The sequence below is a fragment of the Petaurus breviceps genome, unplaced genomic scaffold (genome assembly GCF_028583685.1).
Source record: "Petaurus breviceps papuanus isolate PSGF00001 unplaced genomic scaffold, PetGlider_PUasm1.0 181, whole genome shotgun sequence".
Taxonomy (NCBI): Eukaryota; Metazoa; Chordata; class Mammalia; order Diprotodontia; family Petauridae; genus Petaurus; species Petaurus breviceps.
Window position 1 is genome coordinate 28,068,803 of NW_027185784.1, and position 22,196 is coordinate 28,090,998.

The 22,196-nt window shown below is 37.4% G+C and overlaps 2 protein-coding genes across 8 annotated transcripts in view; both read left to right on the forward strand.

Annotated features, from left to right (window-relative positions):
* Window positions 1-22,196, forward strand: part of LOC138160705 (olfactory receptor-like protein OLF3) — a 650,404-nt gene that overhangs the window by 254,158 nt on the left and 374,050 nt on the right. The gene's annotated exons all lie outside the window — the stretch shown is intronic.
* LOC138160511 (taste receptor type 2 member 41-like) lies at window positions 10,716-11,660 on the forward strand. Its single transcript, XM_069087062.1, has one exon. The coding sequence runs from the start codon at window positions 10,716-10,718 to the stop codon at window positions 11,658-11,660; it is 945 nt and encodes a 314-aa protein (XP_068943163.1).

Below are 22,196 nucleotides of genomic sequence, written 5' to 3' on the forward strand. Positions count from 1 at the left end.
CTATCTATCTATCTATCTATCTATCTATCTATCTATCTATCTATCTACCCATCTTCATCTCCATCTTCATGTCTGCCTTTATCTCTATATATCTACAAGCAAAAGGTATGCACATCACTCCTTCTTACCCATTTTCCCATGGTTTTATAGCATAGTTGATTATCCTCATTGTTGGGCAAGGTTAGAATATGTTTTCATAGAATTCTCTGGTCTTTCTATACCATTTGCTTAAAACAAGAAGAGGGCAAAAAGAAAAATCTTCCTGAGTCCTTTTCTTTTCTCTGTGGAGGTCCTTCTTTTCCTCTCCAAGTTACTAATACCACTAATCACCATAAATATCCCCGGGGCAGGCACACTTTATTTCTTCCAGTTTCTCAAGAGTGAAGAGGAGCAAGGAATGCACAGAGTCCAGCAATTGCTATATACCAGTAAACTTTGTGAACTAGCCATAGTCTGTACCATGATTCTTATGCCTACCAGGCACAACACAAAATTTGATAAAGTTCTTGTTTTCTAGTTATCCTCTTTACAATCTGTGGATAAGATAGCCTCAAAAATGTAATCGCTTCTAGAACCATAATTAGGCTTCCCTGCCTCCCCTGCCCTAGGCAAAAACAGTCACGGGGAGAGGGTATGAAGTTGTGCAGAGGACAATGCAGTCATGGAAACAATTGTGGAAGAAGAGGGGGAAGCCTATTTTCCAGAGTGTCTGGCATAGCCTAGCAGAAGTTGGGAGGGAAAGCAGGCTTCTGGGGAAAGGTTAGTTCTGGTAATAGGACAGTGGTAGTGGTGGCCACAGTAGCATGGGGCAGCAGACAGAGGAGTTCAAGGTGATTTGTGGGAGAGAGAGTGAAGGGTAACAACTGTGTTCTCAGGAGGTAGCATGCCCCACAGGAAGTTGGTCCACTGGGATAAAGCTTTCTTCATTCCATGGCAGTTAAAGCTCTGATGGCTTTCCATTTCCTATAGGATAAATTCTAAACTCCTTAGCTTAGCATTCAAGGCCCTTCACAATTTGGTCCCTCCCAAACTCTTCAAACTTACCTCTCCCTCCACACATTATTCCCTAAAATAGTGGTCAGAACTTCCTACTCTTTCTTCCTTGAACATGGTAGCCTGCCTCCAGTTCCTTCTCTTTTCTTTCAACTTATCTAAGTCCTACATTTCCTTAAAGGATAAACTTTAAGTCCTATCTTCTCTATGAAAACTTTCCTTACTTAGTTTTCAGTGATTACTCCTTCCTGGGAACTCCTGAAGGAGTTAATGAATATATCATTTGCTTGACACTTAAAATGTTCTGTCTTATATTGTTAATTATTTTTGTAAGTATATGTTCATGTCTCTGATGAGATTATAGCTTCCTTGAAGGAAGAGGACATATAGGAAGCCTCTTTTGAGGCCTTTGGACCTAGTGTAATACCCTCCCCACAGTGGACACTTAGAAAAATGCTTAATGAAAGTGATTGAGAAACTGAGTCTATGTTGAATCTCTTTTTGTATCCTCAGTAACTAGCATTAGACTTTGCCCAGAGTAAATGCTTAATAAATGCTTGTTGAATAAAGGAGAATAGTGATATTGACTGTATTAGAGTTCATAATGTGAGGAACATCAGAGCTGGGACTAAATCTAGAGTAGAATTGGGGGAAAAAGAAACAGAAAATTTCTTTTACCCAGTCAAAAATGGAGGGCAAGAGGTTGACCTTATATCTTATCCTTGTTAGTCAGGCTTAGGCTGCTCACATTGGCTCTCCTTACTATCAAGGACTTAGGAGTGTATAATTAGAATATAAACTGTGACCCAGAGGCCTCTGACACTAGGTCAAATAGAGTGATGTTGATCTTGAACTCCAGTTATTTCTTTAACTATTATTTCCACATAGAATTTATTATGGGAAATTTCGAAATATAGTTTGTGTATATCTTATGTCTAAGTTTCTATAAATGTGGGTAAAACTAAGTGTTGTGTAATTACTCAAGGTAGCATGTGGTTTTGAATACAAGACTACCTATATTTCACCCTACTGAAAATGTAGAAGTTGCAAGAGACTGGTAGGAATTTAAATGTGGAACCACAATATACACAATTCCCTTCATTCTCCAGGGGGTTCTACTTTTCCACAGGGTCCTTGCAGACTGGCTCAGCATTACCCTCTGATTTCAATTTCCCTACAAGCTAAACTGAATTTGGGGTTACCATCAGGGCAACACCCTCACATTTTAGTGACTCCTCCCTGAGAGTCCTATAGAGACTCCTGCAAAATCCTATTGCTATTCCATGATTTTTATTTCTCTGAAAGTGAAACATGTTTTGGACAGGTAATCCATTTCCTAGTAGATCTGCTTGGATTGTCCAAGTCAAGGCAATATTTGTTGTTCTCCCCATGCCTTGGCTTTAGCTCCTTTATGACTCTTCCATCTGGAGGCAGGGGGCACATGGATAATCCTGTGTTCATTTCAAGAGGCACATTGATCAGGATGTTTCTATTGTCAGGGTTGGTCATAATCCTGAGAAGCAACCTTCAAGGATGGAACTGCTCAAAACATCTTCATTTTTGACTAGAAGGTTAAACTCTGGAATTTGCCTATCCAGGAAATACTCCTTTTCTAATGAGGAGGCAGGTATTGAGGAATGGAGGTGTCTCAGGTCCTGTGAACAACCACAAAAGAGACCATGTGTAGTTGATTCATAGTATTTTTTATCTTCTACTGCTCCATCTTCTGGAGATCCACTGCCCATAGGTCCAGTAAGGATTAGGCAAATGATAGCTAGGCAAACTAGGAATGGAGAAGAGAGCTATAGGAACTCTATCCAAGGGACATTTGCATCTGCAAATGAAGGGAGAGTTAAATGGCTTAGCTTCTTTTCATCTATTCTCAGGTATAGAGATATGCAGATAAAGAACACAACTTTCCTTAAGTATATATGGAGATATCTGAAAAGAGAGCAAGCTGCTTTGGTGTGACATGGAAGATGATGATACTTTTTATTTCTTCATCATCCTCATTGTGCTAACTATGGAGCTTGTAGGTATCAGTTTTTTTTTTTTCATCAAGATGTTGTCAAAGAGTCAAGGTACTAGATTCTTCCCTCATTTTCTCATTTAAGCAACAAAAAATATCTATGTACCTATTAAGTACAAAATATTGTTCTAGGAACTGGTATTTTGATATCTTAGTGATAAATATTTTTTGTTGTCTCTAGTCTGCACTCCTGACTTTCCAGGACTTTCACTAAAATGCCCCAGAAATACTGCCAGTGTGGACCGTATCTCTGCTTGACATTCCTTCTAATACCTCTATTTTAAGGAGGAGGCTTAGGCCAGCCAGAATGCACCCCTGGTTCTCTTCCACTTTGTCTACAATCCCATTCCACCTTCGACTCCCTTTTATTTGTCTTCCCCTATTAGAATATAAGCAAAAGCAAGGGTGGGGAACCTAAAGTCTTGAGGCCTCATGTAGCCTTCTAGATTCTTAAGTGTGGCCTTTTGACCTAATCTATCAAATCCTGAATCCAAATTTTATGGAACAAATCCTATCAGTAGGATATCAAAGGATGTATCTAAGAGTCTAGAAGGCCTCTGTGGCCTCAAGGCTGCAGGTCCCCCACCCCTGAGCTCCTTTGAGAGGAGGGTGGGCCTTTCTTTACACTTTTATTCCCAATGCTGATCATAGTGCTTGGGATTTTTTACAATTTATGTTATAATTAAATTACAATTACATAAATTGTAAGCATTTAATATCTTGTTGATTTTACTTTATATGGATTCTCCCTGCACCTATGTATATTTAAATCACTCAAGTTTTCTTGTCATCTGCAAATTTTATCCCTGTTTTCCAAGACATCATTCTTAGAGTGTGTAGCAGATCACACACAGAGAGTACATCAGAATCAGAATTTGAACCTAGGTGCATCAACATTTCAATTGTGCCTCCTATTTGCCTCCTGTTTGCTTTATAAAAGAGTTCTTCCATAATCCATAATAATGGACTGCCACTCCAATGGACTGGCCATGTTATTTGCATGCCATGTTTAAATTTGCCTAAAAGATTTATTTTACAAACAACTCACAAAAGGGAAGTGCTCACATGGAGGTCAGAAGAAGTGATACAAGGACAACCTTAGGTCTCACTGAAGAACTTTGGAATCAATTGTGTGACATGAGAGACATGGGTAAAATACCACTCAGCATGGTATGTATGCCTGCATCAACTGTGCTGTCTCTGTGAGCAAAGCAGAATTGCAGTATCTTAAAAGAAACGCGATATACACAAATTTAGAAACATCTCCACTCTAGATATTCCTGTGTGATCTTTGTGCCTAACCTATATCAGAGACACACTGAACCTTGACTCCAACATAATGATGGCATTTTGGTCTTTTTTAAGAATGAATCTACCAACTGACCAACAATGGAGTATGGATGTTGATATACACACATTTCTAGAGGACCCTCTCTTCTTCTTGGCTCTCTTTTTGGGTTCTTCTTTGGTGATTTAGAACCCTACCTAGTAGAACTGGTGAGGGAGATACATGATTGCAAGCCAAGGACAATTTATCTTGAAAGAAATGAATGCAAATCTCCCACTGGCTCAATTACTGTTGCTCTCATTGCATCTCTCTGATTTACATTGAATTTGACTAATTTTTAACAAAGTTAGAATGAATTGAAATGTTCTACCTCTGCTCTGAATCCATTCACCCCTCCACTTCTATAGATGCTCTCCTGTTTTCTTATATTTTCCTCTTTCAACTTCCCTTCACCTTGTTCTCCATATGTCTCAGATCTCTATTTTCCAAAAAGTTAAAACATTCCTTCAAGTGTGACTCTGGAATTTATTTCCACAAATTTTTGTAGGGTTTATCTGATTAATTAAAGGAATCTGGAGATAACTATTTCAAACACTTAACCACCTAAACTTACTCCTCAATAAAATAGACCCAAGAGTATGGTATGGAAACAATAGGTAAACCACATGAGTTTGATTGGATTTATACTTCAATGGTAGTCAACCTATTTTCCTAGATGCCTTATAAGTTGTGGTAGGACTAATGTTTCTAGATACCTCTTGCTTGGATAGTTATGTCTATTATTTTGTTCATAACTGAACCAATTGAATTTTTCAGGAGCATCTGTCTGCATGCCTGCAATGCTTTGTCTCTTCCTTTCTCCTTATTCTAACCTGGATCAAGGCCCAGAATCCTGAACTGGGCAGTGTGAGGTCCCATGTAAGAGGGCAGAGGCCTCTGCCTTGTGGAGGGAGAAGAGTTCCTAATTCTGAACTTCATTTTTTAGGAAGATACAGAGATAATAAGATAACTATCCCATAGTACAAAGTAACCTTCAGAGCTTGATGCATGGAGAGTCACTCTGGAGAGGTTGGATGAAAATATTGTTTTAGGACTAAATCTTGTGGGTGAGACTATAGTGACTCAGTGGTGAGCATAGTGAGGAAGAATGTAGTACTTGTTAACAAATTAGGCAATTTCCCTAGTATGATTATAAGACTTGTTCTCACTGCATATAAAGAGCAGGATGGAACCCCATCTCAATATCCATGGTCCCCAATCCCCAGAATGGGGATTGTGCAGGAATCCAGGTGCCATAAACCCACAGGGATGACTGCCTGTCCTTGGAAGGGCAACACTGCTACTTGGGAGGGATTAGAAATTGTGAACAGCACACAAGGAAAGGCCTCCTGTCCAGGGTGGGCAGGCTTACATGAAGCTCATTTCACAATCCCTGCTTCTTTTAGTACAGTTAAACTTTCAGCCTGGTTTCTACCTGCCAGTCTGTGCACTTCCCTCTTCCCACTGTCAATGGGTGTGTCCTCTGGGAATGAAATTTCATTTCAATAAGAACCATTTCTTTCCTTTCCCAGCATTTAGTTTCTATGCTTTTTTTTGGTTTCTGTCAGCACTTCCCAACTGATTCATGAAGTTAAGGGGATACTCCCTTTCTTTCTCCCATTGACTTTCTATATTCTGTGAATAGGAGAGGCAAAGGAAAGAACACTGCTTCTGGAGTCAGATGACCTGTGTCCAAATCTTTCTCCAGATGTATATTACCTATGTGACCTTGGATGAATCACTTAACTTTTCCAGATCTCAGTCTATCTTTAAAGTGAATGGGTTTGACTAGGTCAGAGGTTCTTAACCTGAGGTCTATGAACTTAAATAATATGTACATATTTTTGTTAAGTATTTTACTTTGTAATTCTATGTGTTTTAAAATATTTATTTAATGTTTTTAAAACATTTAAAACTTTTTTTTGAGAACATGTCCATAAACTTCACTACAGTTGTATTGGAACATGAAAATTACTTGTTGCTGTTTCTTACAATCCTCCATGAAGAAACAGTTTAAAATTAACTCCTAAAGCAGGAGTTAACCTTTTTTGGACCACAGACTTCATGGTTATCCAGTTAACTTCCTATTCCGTCTCACAATAATCTTTTTAAATGCACCAAATGAAATACACATGATTACAAAGAAAGCCAATTATGTTGAAATACATTTATTAAAACAACAACAATACACCACATACATTTAAGAGAACTAAGTTTAAGAACCCTTGTGAAGGGTAAGGGAAGACCCAGCTCTTTTAGAAACTGGCTCCTGTGCCAAGGGAGAAAGATCTGCACTGAGGGTAAGTGTGGTTTTTAACAATTTCTGATCCCCCTCTTTTTTAGTCTAAGTCTCCTTCTCCCAGTGACTCTTTGGAGCTACCTCTGGGGCCATGATTGAAACAATTTTTTTTTTTCACTAAGGAGACCAAATGCAAAATCTAAAAGTCTGGAGCTGTTGAGGCTTCTAGTGAATGCAAGAAAAATGCCTCTATCATCTTTTCAGGACACACTGATTTGAAGAGAAATGTGTGATAAATATATGGCCTTTCAAGATCACAAGGTCAATTCAATTAAGATCAGGAAAGCAGAAATACGGAGGGAAAAAAGCAACATAGGTTCCATGTATTTGTAGGCACGTGGTAACCAAGTAGAGAGCTAAGGCAGCTAGGGGCAATGGTCATTGGTACCTCTTTCTGTACCACCTGACAGGCCATGAATTTCTTTTTTCTCATATGAAAATTTCTGGAGAAGAGAAAGAGATTTTGTCCATTCAATTCTTTTGTATGCACATAGTTCTGGCTTGCCAGCTAATCAAAATGCTTTTTTTTTTTGTCAGCACTCAATAAGCCTATGCTGATCCTGAAGTGTTTATGGGCAAAGAAAAGGCTCCTCCATCACCCATTTCCAAAAGCAAGCCCATCACAGCTTCCATATGGATTGTCAAGAGGCAGAGTATATTGCATGTGCTCTAAGTTCTAATGGACTAGAACCTCACCAACCAGTCCTCTCATTACACTCGTAATGTGGAAATGTTACAATTATATAGGTTTTTATAGTTTAGTGTTCATTTCCATATAAAATTAGAGAAAGATAGGCTTCTATATTGCTTAGCCTTCTTCTCTCCCTTCTTCTCCCTCTCCAAAGACTTTATATCCTGAATGTACCCCTTTGTCTAATTTTGTTTTGGAGTAAGTGGGGCCAACCTCTTTGGTTTCTAGATAAGTTTCACTCATGAGTTGTGAGTGGCCTTCCTTTTCCTTCCTGGTAATCTTATGGAAACTTGAATGTTGCTTGCTTGCTTCTGACTATGTATGGCTCATCACTGGTTTGAGTTCCTTAGCTGGCTGAGGAGCTAGAAATTTGGGGATATGCTAAAGAGATTCTTTCTTTCCAAGTTTGAAGGGAAGACTTTTTGGAACTGTGCCTAGAAGAGTATGGTTGGGGTTGGGAGAATGTTGGAAGTCTTATTCCCCTCTTGACCCCATATATACATCCACATATGTCATAAGTAGCAAATTTGTACTTGGGATGGGGCTGCATTATTTTTCTTGTTCTTCCTTTTCCCAACTAGGTGTCTAAACAGTAACCTTGAGATGGATAAGTCGAGGCAACCTAGTGAGTTTCAGAAGGTCCTGAAGTCCTGAGAGCCCAATGGGGCTGTGAGATCAGTATATGTTTTAGTGGCTGATTTTAGTTATTGATTGTGGTCATAATAACAGTAGCTGGAGTGTTCTGGTGACAAGGGAAGAATCAGCATCAGAAAGAGAGAGAGAGAGGTCACAAGTCAAAGAAAGCATCCTTGGCTGACACTTGGCATTTGATTGGACTGTGCTCAGTAGAAGCAAAATGTGAAAATCTAATTAGCAAAATCGTCAGACTGCATTTTGTCTTCATGAAGCTTGCTACATTTCTGAATCCTGTTGAAAACAATTTGTCAATGAAAACTGTGAACCTCATTATCCTTACGTTCTGTATGGGAATAAAATCACCTGTCATATTCAGTTCACACGATGCATCATGTATCATTTTTTACTACCCCCTTTTTGGGAAATCCTAGACAAGAGCCAAAAATAGATTTGTAGATGTGATTAACTAAATGAATCTGAGAAATGGTGAACCTACTTCTATTGAGAAGTCAGGGTTTCTCCAATGCTAAGCCCTGGGCAAACCATGACCTGTCTTATATTCATGCATTGAGTATCACTTTTATCTTCTCCCTTTTTGGGAAATCCCAAACCAGAGGCAAAAATAGATTTGTGGATGTGATGAACCAAATGCATCTGAGAAATGAGTAACCTACTTCTATTGAGAAGTCATTTTTTCTTAGAGCTAAACTCAGGGAAGACCATGACATTAGGTAAAAGGGAGGAAAAGAGGAAAGAAGCATGTAGTGCCTCCTATATGCCAGGTACTATGGTAAACCCTTTTACAAACATGATCTTATTTCATCCTTACAACAATTCTGCAAAGCAGGTGCTATTATTATCCCCATTTTTACAGTTGAGTAAACTGAGGCAAACAGAGGTTAAGTGACTTGCCCAAGGTTACAAACTAGTAAGTATCTAAAACTGGATTTGAATTCAGGTTTACCCAACTGCAGATCCATTTTTTTTTAACAGTTGCTTCTTAAGGACACCAATTTGCACAGTGAGCTGTTACTGTGACCTCAGAGGAGGGTAATGCTTATTTAGTCATTATGCTTTTTAGCTTTCCTGTCCCTCATTTCCCAGCTTTAGTTCCAAGTGTGGGCACCCAAGCTTGAGATATGTCTTTCCCATTCAGGTCCCAAAACTTCATAGAATCATAGATGTTTGGAGTTTAAAGGGATCTCAGTAGCTGCCCATGATAACTTATACCTGAATAAGAACACCCACTAAAATATACCTGACAGGTGATCTCCAGCCTGCATTTAAGACATTCAGTTCTTTAGAATTCATTACTTCTTAAAGTAGTCCATTTTATTCAGAGGTACCTTTAGTTTTTAGGAAATTTTTCTTTGCATCAAACCCCAAATCTGTCCCTTTTCAGTTTCTGTCATTCGCTCATAATTCTGCCATTTCAGCAAAAGTGAAAACAAAGCAAAACAAAATAAAACATCCAAATATATCTTCAAATATTTAAGAATTGCTACTATTTTGTTTTCTTTTTTCCAGTCTAAACAAACCCAGTTCTTCAAGCCAACCTCCAAATGGAACGGTTTCTTGTCTCTTCACCATCCTGATGTCCCTTCTTTTGTCAGTATTCACCCTAATATATAGCTACTAAAACTGATAATCATACTTAAAACATGCTCTAATTAGGGCAGAGAACAAGGAATCTAAAAATCTCCCCAATTCTGGACACTATGTTTCTATTAATGCACATTAAGGTTAAACTAGCTCTTATGGTTGCCACTTCATCTGTTGACTCATATTGAGTCTGCATCTACTAACACCATACCCACTCTGCCTTTTTCACACAAATTGTTCTCTGGCCATTCCTCTTCTGGGCTTCAGGCCACCTTAATTAATATATTATTCCTTCCTTCATCCTCCTGGATGTTTGTTGGCTCTCACACTTGGAATATTTAAAAATACTTTTCACACATTTATCTCTACTCTGGTTTTCCTGAAGTAAATTTACTAGCTGGTTGTTATGGCTGCTTCTGTTCTTGGCTTCAATCCTCCAGGGGTCTACTAAAAGGATCCCTGGCTTTTCCATGTCATTCTCTGTAAGGGTTTCTGGTAAACTCCAATTGTCTTCATATTAGAAGCTTGCTCTCATTTCCAGGGCACCCCCTTTCCATGGTTCCTCTTCCTGGGTTAACTTGGATATCTAGTTCATTTTCAAAGCTGAGTTTTGTCAACAGGTTTCCAATTTGTGCTCTTTTCCCTTTTTATTCCATCATTAGGTACAGACCCCTCCTGGAGGACATGAGTTCAAATCCTGTCTCTGATGCTTAATACCTGTGTGACTTTGGACAAGTCATGATGTCACTGGCCCACAATTTTTTTATTCACAAAATTTGGGGATGGGACCAGATAGCCCTAGAACACCCTTACAACTCTTGATCTATGATATTATGGAAGAAATGCTCAGTTTCCATAATAGGAGCCCAGAGAAATTATTTTCACTGATCCAGGCAAGAAATGCAAATCATATACATTTGAAAAAAGCAGTTGTAAATGAGACTGGTAGATATTTGCATCCACACTGTGGTACATGGACTTATTCTCCTCAACCTCACAGGAATCTCTTATTATATTGTGGCTTGGACAGAAAGGGTAGAACATTCTTCCTGCACATCTCATCAAGCAATACAGGAGCTCCATTAATTAGTGGCCAGTAGAGATTTAAGGAAGAGCTTTCATTGTAGGAATGACTGAAATGCTGGGATCACTCACAATCTTTGCCATGGTTCTCTATGTCCTGTTGTGTTCCCTGGGGATTACGGCTAATGGCTTCATTGTTGTGGTACTGGGAAGGGAGTATGTTCGATGTCACCGGCTGTCTCCCTGTGACATGATCCTGATCAGTTTGGGTGCCTCCCGCTTCTGCTTGCAGGGGGTTGGAATGATGCATAACTTTTACTATTTTCTTCACCACCTACAATATTCAAAGGGACCAGCCCGCCAGTACTTTGGGATTTACTGGGATTTTCTGAATACGGCCACATTCTGGTTTGCCACTTGGCTTAGCGTCCTCTTCTGTGTGAAGATTGCAAACTTTACTCACCCCATTTTCCTTTGGCTGAAGTGGAGAGTCAAGGGACTAGTACCTTGGTTCCTACTATTCTCTCTGCTAATTTCTTTCATCATCACCATGTTGTTTTTTGCAGGGAACAATGTTTTGTACCAAGCATTCTTGTACGGGACATTCTTGAGGAACATAACCTTATTTGGCTTCACTAGGAAAATAGAATTCCACTATTTTTTCCCTTTGAAACTCATTAGTTTGTCTATTCCCTCTTCTTTGTTTGTAGTCTCAATGGTTCTCCTGATTACCTCTCTGCAGAGACACTTCTGGAAAATGCAACATAATGCCAACAGTGCCCAAGATCCTAGAATACAGGCTCACACCAGAGCTTTGAAATTACTGGTCTCCTTCCTACTTCTTTATGGTCTTTCTTTTATGTCTTTTGTCATTGATGCTGCCTTTTCTGGTTTTGGGAGCATCTGGTACTGGCCTTGGCAAATCGTGATTTACTTGTGCACATCTGTCCATCCCTTCTTCTTTATTCTGGGCAACTCCCAGCTAGCAGGGGCACTTATGAAGCTTCTTCTTTTGCCTAAAACCTTCTGGAAGGACAAAGAGACATCATCTCCTACTTAAGACATGTACTTCTCTCTTCTATACCTAAGAAAAGACTCTACTGAAACTTGAGCAGAGTACATCCTTCAGCTTTAAAGTTTTCATCCTATTGAAGTCCAGATAGAAATTAAACATTTTCCTCATTTCTTATTCTGGCACACAGATATTCAAATGAATCTGTGACATTATGGATTTAGGAGTGTCTGACTTCCACTGGGGCCTTATTGATGCCTGTCTATTCTTGCCCATCCTGCTTTACTCTTGTCTTCCCTTGAGTTGACCATAAGGGTCTCTAGCCTGCATGCTGGAGGCCTTCCTTTCTCCTGACATTTGGAGAGGGTCAGTAGAATACTCTGATTGTCCTCTTGTCATTTTTTCATCCTTGTCACTGTGTCCCATTCTTCTAAGAAGAGAAAACAAATCATGCAGCTTTCAAAGGACATTGCTTTTTTTTTTTTTTTGAAATCACCACAGTGACTTTCTTCAAATGATCCTCAGGAATGCTTACCTTAGGTTTTTGTTGCAAAAACTACATCTGCAAGGATGTCACAGATGCTGCTTCTATCATAATATCCATGTGATGAAATCACTTTTATATTTGTATTAAAAAAACCTTAAAATTTGTTTAAATCTTTTTTAAAACCTTTTTTTAATGGTTAGAAGATATTTGAAAAATAAATGTGAAAAAATCTTGGTTAGAGCATTAATTATGGAAGGCAGGCTATAAGAAGCTCAGGTTGCTAGAGTCAATGCCAGATAGTAGAAGCTATTATAAGTAAATTTCAAGGCACAGTTTTTTTTTTTTACTGGGAGGGAGGAAGTTTATAGAATCTTTTTTGAGTCAGAGCTGAAAGGACCTTAGAAGCCATTTACATAGAAGGCGAATGAAACCTAGAGAAATGAAATTACTCCATAGTCACACAGCTAACTCGAATTTGAGTCTTTTGAGTCCAAATCAAAGTTTTTTTCCCTAGACCCGTGGTTCCAATTTTTTTTTGTTTTTTGACCTTTTTTCAACAACAACAACAATTATATTATGAAGCCCCAAGTTAACTCAATATTATTACTACTTACAATATCTAAAATGATAACTTTTTAAATGAAAAACTCAAAATTAAAATTTGTATTATACAATTTAAAGATATACAATTGATCACTAAATATAAAGTTATAAATCTCTGAATATAAAACAGTTAAAATATTTTATGTTTCATATTCTCTAAGAATTAAAAGAAACAATTCTGTAAAACTTCATATGCTTCCTATTATCTCCAAAATGGCAGATTAAAAATTTTAAATATTTTTATTGAATATAAATAACATTTTAAATGAAATAAACAACAACTTAGAAAATGTTTAGCATAATGTAAGAATTATACATAAAATTGATTTGCATTTTGGATTTTCTTTATTTGTATCAAGATTTGTATATATGGCTCAATACCAGACAACTAGAATTTTAAGTCTGTTTTTGCATTGCTTTTATTTCTTTATTTTGAATTCTAACAAGAACAAAGTGAAAATGCTTGCTCACAAAAATATGTGGTAGAAATGGTAGGATAATTTCACTAACTTTGCTGAGTGATGAAAATTTATTTTATTTTTAGTCCTTTATAAGACAATTAGTTTTGAATGATTATAGTTTAAAATTCATTGTTATATCAAAACAATTTTATTTTTCATCCATTATCAATTTATTAGCCAGAGACAAAAAAGACATATTATATGGTAGCAAATCCAATTTAATTTATTGAAAAAATCAGGAAATTATTTTAGTGAAAATCACTTTTTAAAATTTCAGATGATCACTAATGTCTTTTTTGATAGGCTGATGCAAAGGCAGTTCATTTTCTTCTAGGAAATTATGTAATGTCACAAAGAACAAAGTATTTCTCTCCATTTTGTGGCTCTAAAATCTTAGTTTCTCAATTATAATTTTTTACTTTCTCTTCAACATTAAACCTATTTATATTCTTTCTTTGTAATGATGTATGAGTTCATTAATTTTTAAAGTGATGTCTGCTAAATATTGTAACTAATTCTTTTCTCAATTGAATTCAATGAGAAAAACTTCCTCTCAGGAAAGCCATCTAACATCTGTGTGTATGTTTGAAGTGTATCATGCTTAATGTACATCTCTCTGCATAAAATAGTAAACAATTGAGAGTTGGTCTTGATTATATAAAATGAATTTTGAAATTATAATCTAATACATTTTTAGATTGTTCCATTATCTTTGATGTTGAAACATGGTTGTGTATGTTGCAGTGTATCCATGGTATGTATGTGTTTTTCTTTATACATGCTGAACAACATCTTCAAATTTCCCAGTTAATGATTTTGCTCTATCTGTGTAAATTCCACAAGAGAATCTTGTGATTTTTTTTCCTTCAAAGTCATTATTATGAATTAGTTAGGTTCAAATATCTCCTCCTATTGCATGTCCTGTTAAGTGATGATAAAATGACATAATCTTTTATATTTTATCTCCTTGCAGCTATCTTGCAAATATATCATGTTTAGTTCTTTGTAGTCACTAATTGCTTCTCTTTCTTGATGCAGTTGCAGATACACTTACTTGACAAACCATAAATGAATGTGAAAGTTTAAAAGAGAAATTATTTCTAAAACAAACACTGAGAAATTTAATAAGTGATCACTACATGTTAGGCACTTTGCTAAGCAGTCAAAATACAAGGAAAGGTAAAAGACTATCACTGCTCTCAAGGAACATGGTCTAATGAGGTAGACAACATGAAAACAACTATGTATAAATGAGCTATAAACAGAAAAATATTGGAAATATTCAACATAGGAAAAGACCCTAGAATTGAGGGGAATCTGGAAGGCTTTCCTGTAGATAGTGGGATTTTATTTGAACTTAAAGGAAGTCAGAAGGTAGAGATTAGGAGAGAGACAATTCCAGGCAAGTGGATCAACCAGTGAAAATAACTGGAGTCTGGATATGGACTATCTTATTCAAGGAACACTAGCAAGAATGCCAGGGTGTCTGTATTACAGAACATGTGGTGAAGTGTGAGGTATAAGAAATTTAATAACGTGTTGGTGTGGGACAGGTTATAAAGAGCTTTGAATGCTAAACAGAGGATTGTATTTTATCCTAGAGGTGAGAGAGCCACTGGAGTTTATTGAGGTGTGTGTGTGTGTGTGTGTGTGTGTGTGTGTGTGTACACTGGTCATACCTGAGTTTCAGGAATATAACATTGACAGATCAGAGGATGGGGGACTGGAGTGGGGAGAATGTTGTAGCAAGGAGCCCAACGAGGTGTGCATTGCTTTAGTCCAAGCAGAAGGTGATGAAGGCCAGGCCCAGGGGAGTTGCAATGCCAAAGCAGTGAAGAAGGCATTTAAGAAAGATGTGATAATGGCAAAATCAACAGCCCTTGGCGATAGACTGGATCTGGTAGAGTAAAAGTAAGATTTTTTTTTGTTGTTGTTGTTGGAGGGGGGAAGGCAGAGAAATTGGGGATAAGTGACTTGCCCAAGGTCACACAGCTACTAAGTGTGTCGATTGTCTGAGGATTGATTTGAACTCAGGTCCTCTTGACTCCAGGGCCAGTGCTCTGTTCACTGGGAAATAATTTTTACAGTCAGGGTCTCTCATAATGGACTCATTTCTAAAATATATAGAGAACAGAGTCAAATTTAAAAGAATACAAGTCATTCCCCAATTGATAAATGGTCAAAGGAAATGAATAGGCTGTTTTTAGATGAAGAAATTAAAGCTATGTATAGTCATATAAAAATGCTCTAAATCACTGTTGACTAGGGAAATACACATTAAAACAACTATGATGTACCACATCACACCTATCAGATTGGCTAACATGACAACAAAGGAAAATGATAAATGTTGGAGAAGATGTGGGAAAATTGGAACTCTAATGCTTTGTTGGTAGAGTTGTGAACTGATTGTTTAATGATTCAAATCATTCTGGAGAACAATGAAAAACTATGCCCGAAGGGCTATAGAACTTTACATACTCTTTGACCCAGCAATACCACGTCTAGGTCTATATCCTAAAGACATCATAAAAAAGGGAAAAGTACCCATGTGTACAAAAATATTTATAGCATATCTTTTTGTGGTAGCAAAGAATTGGAAATTGAAGAGATGCCTATCAATTGGGGAATGACTGAACAACTTGTGGTAAATGATGGAATGGATTAATAAGTGATTATTATTATAATTAGATAAGATTAATTAATTAGATAAGATAAGAAATGATGAGCAGGTGGATTTCAGAAAAACCTGGTAAGACTTACATGAGCCGATGCTGAACTTGAGCAGAACCAGGAGAACATTGTACATAGTAACAGTAACATTGTATAGTGACCAACTTTGATAGATTTAGCTCTTCTCAACAATACAGTGATTTAAGACAATTCCAAAAGAACTAAGCATGGAAAATGCTATCCACATCAGATACAGATCTGAGCATACTATTTTTTCACTCTTTTAAAAATTTGTTCTCTTTTCTTTTTGTTGTTTTCCCCTTTGGTTTGGATTCTTCTTTACAACATTAGTAATGTGGAAATACATTTAATATGATTGTACATGTGTAGCCTATGTTAGAATGCATGTTGTCTTAGGGAGGGGAGAAAGGGAAGGGGAAAAATTTAGAACTCAAAATCTTATAAAAGTGAATATTGAAAATTAAAAATAAATAAATTAAAAAAGAAAAGGTCGTTGTATTTGGCAATTAAGAGATCATTAGTAACTTTGGAGAGAATAGTTTTATTTGAATAATGAGGCTGCAATTCAGACTGTAGAGAGTTAAGAAAAGAGTGAGAAGGAAACAGAAGCACCCATTACAGATGGTCTTCTCAAGCAATTTAGCCACAAAAGAGGAGAGAAATAGGATGATAACTAGAGGGAATGGTTGGATTAATTGAGGGTGTTTTGAAGATGTATACACAGTTCTTGTATTTATGTATTGTCATATTAGAATTATTAGAATGTGAGCTCCTTGGGAGCAGAGTCTATGCTTTTTATATCATTTGTATCTCTAGAGCTTAATGGGTACCTGGAACATAATGTATTTAATAAAAGTTCTTTTAGTGAATGACTTACTGATGTCTTATTTGCAAATTTTCTGAGTGTGCTATCACTGATAAAAACATTAAATAGAGCCAAGTATGGACCCATAGGGTGCTCTGATGGACATATCTGGTTGCATTAATATTGAATCATCATGTGGCTATTCAGCCATTTCTGAATCTAACTGGACAACTGTCCAATCCAAATTTCCCCATGTTCTTCATAAGCACAGTAAAGATATTCTATCACGTTCATTCCTAGAATCTAGTTAAATTATATCAATTGTATTACAATCATCATCCAGTTTGGTAAATCTGTCAAAAAAAAAAAAGAAATAGCTTAGGAAAGATTTGTTCTTGAAGTTATGCTGGTTCTTGGTTGGATTAGATCAATGGTGTCAAATTCAAATAGAAATGGGGGCCACTAAACTGTACATAGGGACCCTTACAAAATAAAATATTAACATTATCTGTTTTATTGTATTTTTGTTTTGTTAAACATTTCCAAATTATATTTTAATCTATTTCTGTGGCACTCAGGAGTATTGTGGGCTGCATGAAGTGACTTCACAGGGCACTTGGTTCTGTTCACATGTGGGGAGCTTCATTGTGACTACTTTTACCACTGCTGAATTGGCCAGGTGAATAAGCCAGGAGGCTATAGCTCGGTCCACATAGATGTATTCCATGGCACATGACCATGATATATTTAAAGGGTTCATATACTTTCACACAGTGGTCATAATTCATTGCTGCCAACAGTAGAAACTCAATTCTATCCAAGGCCAAAGAGAAGAGCTGGGGTGCACATTGGTGGTAGGAGAGAGCTTTTTTTCTCCATGAGATGCTATTCTATGCTAGTATCTTTGTGACCCCTCTGGTTGTGTAGTAGATGTCAATGACTGAGATGTTGCTGTAATAGTAATGGGATTTGAAGATCTTCCATGCCTCTTGTATTGGCAAACAAACAGGCACTTAGCACCTTGTTTGAAGTTCATGATTGTGTTAAGTATTAAGATTCAGAACTTGTGAATCCCACAGTGGGATGAACTTGCTGATATAACAGGAAGGGTAAGAACAGGGAGGAGCTAATACTATATATAAGGAAAAGCCCAAGCTACAGAGCCAGATTTTTTCTTCTAATCTGAGGACTTTTGCTGAGAACCAGCCAGAACTACTGGCAATGAGAACTGCTGGGAGCCAGAACTGCTGGGAGTAGCAGTGTGGAGGCTGAAGAGCTACCATGAATGAGAAGAGGATCCTTGCTCAAGGGGGCCTGTTTTGTTTTGAAGGCTTGGGAAGGTGGGTGTTCACTGCATTGACTATGTGTACCAACTTCATGGTTACTGTAATGACTTTGACTTTCTGGTTTGGGGACTAGGTTTTCTGGTATTTGAATAAATGCTTTGGTTCTGTCCTCCACGTGGAGAGCCCATTACATTTTGTGACTCACAATTACACCAGCATATTCATAGCCATGTGGGCATTGTGAATATCACATTGGTGTTACAGTTGCAGAGGAAGAAGTATGTGGATGAGTACAGTTGATATTTAGCCAGATCAGAAAGATGGTAAGCCCATTGTCCAGCAAGGTCAGCAAACAGGTGTCCACAAATAGCACAAAGAGCCCAAATTGTCTGTTGGTCAGTGGAGAGTCCCAACAAGATGAATTCTTTGACCTAGATCATGTTATCATCTCCCACGGGGTAGGAAAGGCAAGACAAAATGCATTTGGGGATTCTGCTTGATACTGACAAATCAAATTAGACTCTATTTTGGGTATTAACTCAAGATTATTGACCTGGGTTTTGAAGGGTGAGCTCTTGGATGACCCTGCCAATGTTAATTTTTGAGTTATTAAAATGACTTCACTTTGAGCTATCACTTTAGTTCTTCAAACTATGCTATTAGGAACATATAGATATTTGTTAGACTATTTAAAAAAGAAATTAATAAAAGATCAGTGAACCCATATTTCACTTGTATTGTAACATTTGGAATGCTTATTCATACATGAAGTCACTGATGTGAGAAAGTCTAAGCTTTTAGAAGTTATAATAGCCCAGTATTTCTAGATTTTTGGTATGACAGTCATTCCTTTCTCTGCTAAGACCTGGGGGCCACTAGATAGAATATCTTTATATTTGTTTTTCTCCTTGCTTACCAGGCTCCCTAGGGAAAAAATATTTAACTATGGTATGAACATTTCATTTTGGTCTTGTAATTGTACTTCTTGAATCCAACACAGCATTTTAGGATACTGTAAAAATTACTACATTAGATAGCAAATTATTATGACATATTGGCAAGAACATTTGTGTTGGAGTCAGTAACCATGGGTTTTAATCCTGACTGTGCCTGTAACAAAATAAGTATAATTTACCTTTTGGTATCTCATGTTCTTCATTGATGAAGTGAGAACATTCAGAGATGCTTAACCTTTATTAGTGCCTTTTGGCACTGTGGTAATGCCTGTGTGACTCATCTCAGCATTCTGTTTTAAGAAGTATAAAAATGAAAGCAAATGAAATCAATTATGTTGTAATAAAAGTATTCAAATTAAAATAAATAAATTTATAGCTTAAGAAACACTAATGATCTTATTTCTCACCCTAACTTCTTCAATTCAAATGCACTAGTTCATAACTCTGACCTCTTTTTCCACCATTTTTTTTTACCTTTCTATTCTTGTCCAGACCAGTAAGAGCAAACATTATTGTTGGTCATTATTTGGTTGGAGATTGGAAATATTGGACAGATTTTGAAAGTAGACAAAATAAAATAGGTGGTTGGATTATAGAAATCAGAGTATCAAATCAAGCTGAAATAAAAAAGTTCAACAGAACACAATTTGAGTAATGGGTGTGTGTGTATGTGTATGCATGTGTGTGTGTGTGTGTGTGTAGTATGTGTGTGTGTGTTAAGAATGGAGGTAGTGGTGGAGAGGAGGCATACAGGAGCTAAGTAACTTACTCAGACTCATCTAGGGCCCCAAGATTGAGGTTGCGTTACTGAAATGCTGAATGAATGCCTGGAGAGTTTAATTGAATAGAATTGAATTAAGAAGGCACCATCTTACCTTACACCATCTTTTTTTTTTTTTTAAGCAATCGGGGTTAAGTAACTTGCTCAAGGTTACATGGCCAGGTGTTTCTGGGTGGGTGCTAAGTGTCTGAGCCCGGGATTCGATCTCCAGGTCTTCTCAACACTGGAGCCGGTGCTCTTACTCGCTGTGCTACCTGGCCGCCCCTTACACCATCTTTCTTAAAACATAATGTTTTTTGGGGGATAGGGGTCTGATTTTTCATAATGTTCTTTCCTGGTACTTTCTAGAACAATCTACTCCATGTAGGAACTCTTTCAATAGGGGTGTTGATTGATTGGTTGACTGACTGTTCTGGTCTGATTGAGAGGAAAAACCTGAAGAGAAATTATACCAAAGCAGTGATTTACATCACATATGTATATTCCATTATGAACAATGAGAAATAACAGGGCAGCTAGCTCCTGCTGTTCGTTGGTGGGTCAGTATCCCTCCCTTTTCCCACGTTCATCCATCTTTCCCTATTCCTTAGTAACTCACCTTGGGCAGCAGACAGGGAGGGGCAGCTCTTAATCCAAGGCAAATTTTAAAGCAGATGTCTTTTCCTTCAGTCTCTGAATTCTATCTGTCTATGAGGGTTTCATGACAGGTAACTTCTACAGATCCAAGAGTCCCTTGAGGGCAATTACCTTCTCCTGATGCTCTCTTCCTCTTTTTTTTTCCCCCGGTTTTCCCAAAGAGTTACTTTTCTACATACCCAGCTTCCCCTCCTCTAAATTTTAATTGCAACAAATAATTTGAAAATATTTTATCTAAACTTTTAATTGTGCTCCTGACCTAACAAATATTTCTATATCTGCTTTTCCTCACATAAGCCTACTCCTGTAGGAGCCATGTGAACATCAAAAAAAGACCAACTTGCTGTCCCTATTACTCCACCTGGGAGAGGGTGATGGCAGCTGTTGGTGGAAGGGAAGAGTAGACTTGGGCCACTATGGTTGGGTTGTCCTATGTAAGGCAAGTCCTGGAAGGAAATTCTTATGGTCATATTCATGTGCAACAGTCATAGAATTGGTGGTGTTTGTGGGAGAAGGCAGGGCATATATTTAGCATGCCTAACTCTTGGGCTTCTGAATACAACAACAACAATAACCACGACAGCTAGCATTTATAGAGCCCTTCTCCCCAAGTTTTGTCCAAACGATTTTAAATCATGTTGCAAAATGGATTCTGGAGCAATAGAACACAGATAGGGTTGAAACAATGATAGGATGAAACAATTTTCCATCCCAAGATAACTTAGACTTTAGGAAAGGTCTATTTCACATGGGTTAAAGTGGAATGCAGCCTAGCACAGGTGGCATCTGGGCAAGCCAGGGGATTCTCTTAGCCCCATCACAGATCAGCAACCTAGGCCTCACATCATGGCTTAAAAGGCTAAAGACATAGTGGAACAGTTGTGAGGCCTCCAGCCCAGAGGTAGCAGGCTTGCAGTCAGGCCTCTAATGGAAAAAACTTTGGACAGTGCCCCCTGTGCCCAGGAGCAGAGTTCTACTTTAAAAGTCATGAAATATGCTAGAAAAAAAAGCAAAAAACAAGCAAACAAAAACCCTGATTCCAGAAAGCTACTATGGTTACAGGAAGATCAAAACAGAAACTCAGAAGAGGGCAATGTTGTCAAAATGCCTATGTATGCAGCATCAAAGAGGAATATGAACTCATTTTAGGCCCTAAAAGTCCTCACTGAAAAGCTGAAAAAGGATTTTAAAAATTATATAAGAGAGGTAGAAGCAAAGTTTGAAAAGAAATGACAGATATACAAGAGAATCATGCAAAAAGAGTCAACAGCTGGGAAAAAGAAAATGGGCCCTTAAAAAGTAGAATAGGCCAAATGGAAAAGGAGATACAAAAATTCACTGAAGAAAACATCTTACAAAGCAGAGTTACACAAATGGAAAAGTAGTTGCAAAAGCTAACTGAATGAAATAATCCATTAAAAATTAGACCTGGGCAAATGAAGGGTAATTACTCGACACATCAGGATTTTTTTTGCAGTGTTACATGGCACCTACACAAAAATTGATTATGTATTGGGACATTAAAAATCTCACAATCAAATGCAGAAAGACAGAAATATTAAATGCATCTTTTTCATATCATGATGCAATAAAAATTACATTTCATAATTGTAATGTAATGCCAAAAGAAGGCAACTTCCCAGGTTCAAAATACCAGCATAGGTGCTCTCTATTTTATTCAGTGACAAACCAAGAACAGAGAAGATCAAAACATGACATCATTCAAAATACAGCATTTACTAAGTGTGATTAAATAATCTCCAAGTACTACCCCACCCCAGGACCTTCCAATCATTCAATCAATTACAAAGTCTCTGTTCTAAATACTTCTCCACCCCTAGGCTATACCTTAATTAAGTCCACCACAAAGCCCCT

Coding starts and splice junctions, on each gene's coding strand:
- LOC138160511 (XM_069087062.1), top strand. CDS start 10,716: ATGCTGGGATCACTCACAATCTTTGCCATGGTTCTCTATGTCCTGTTG.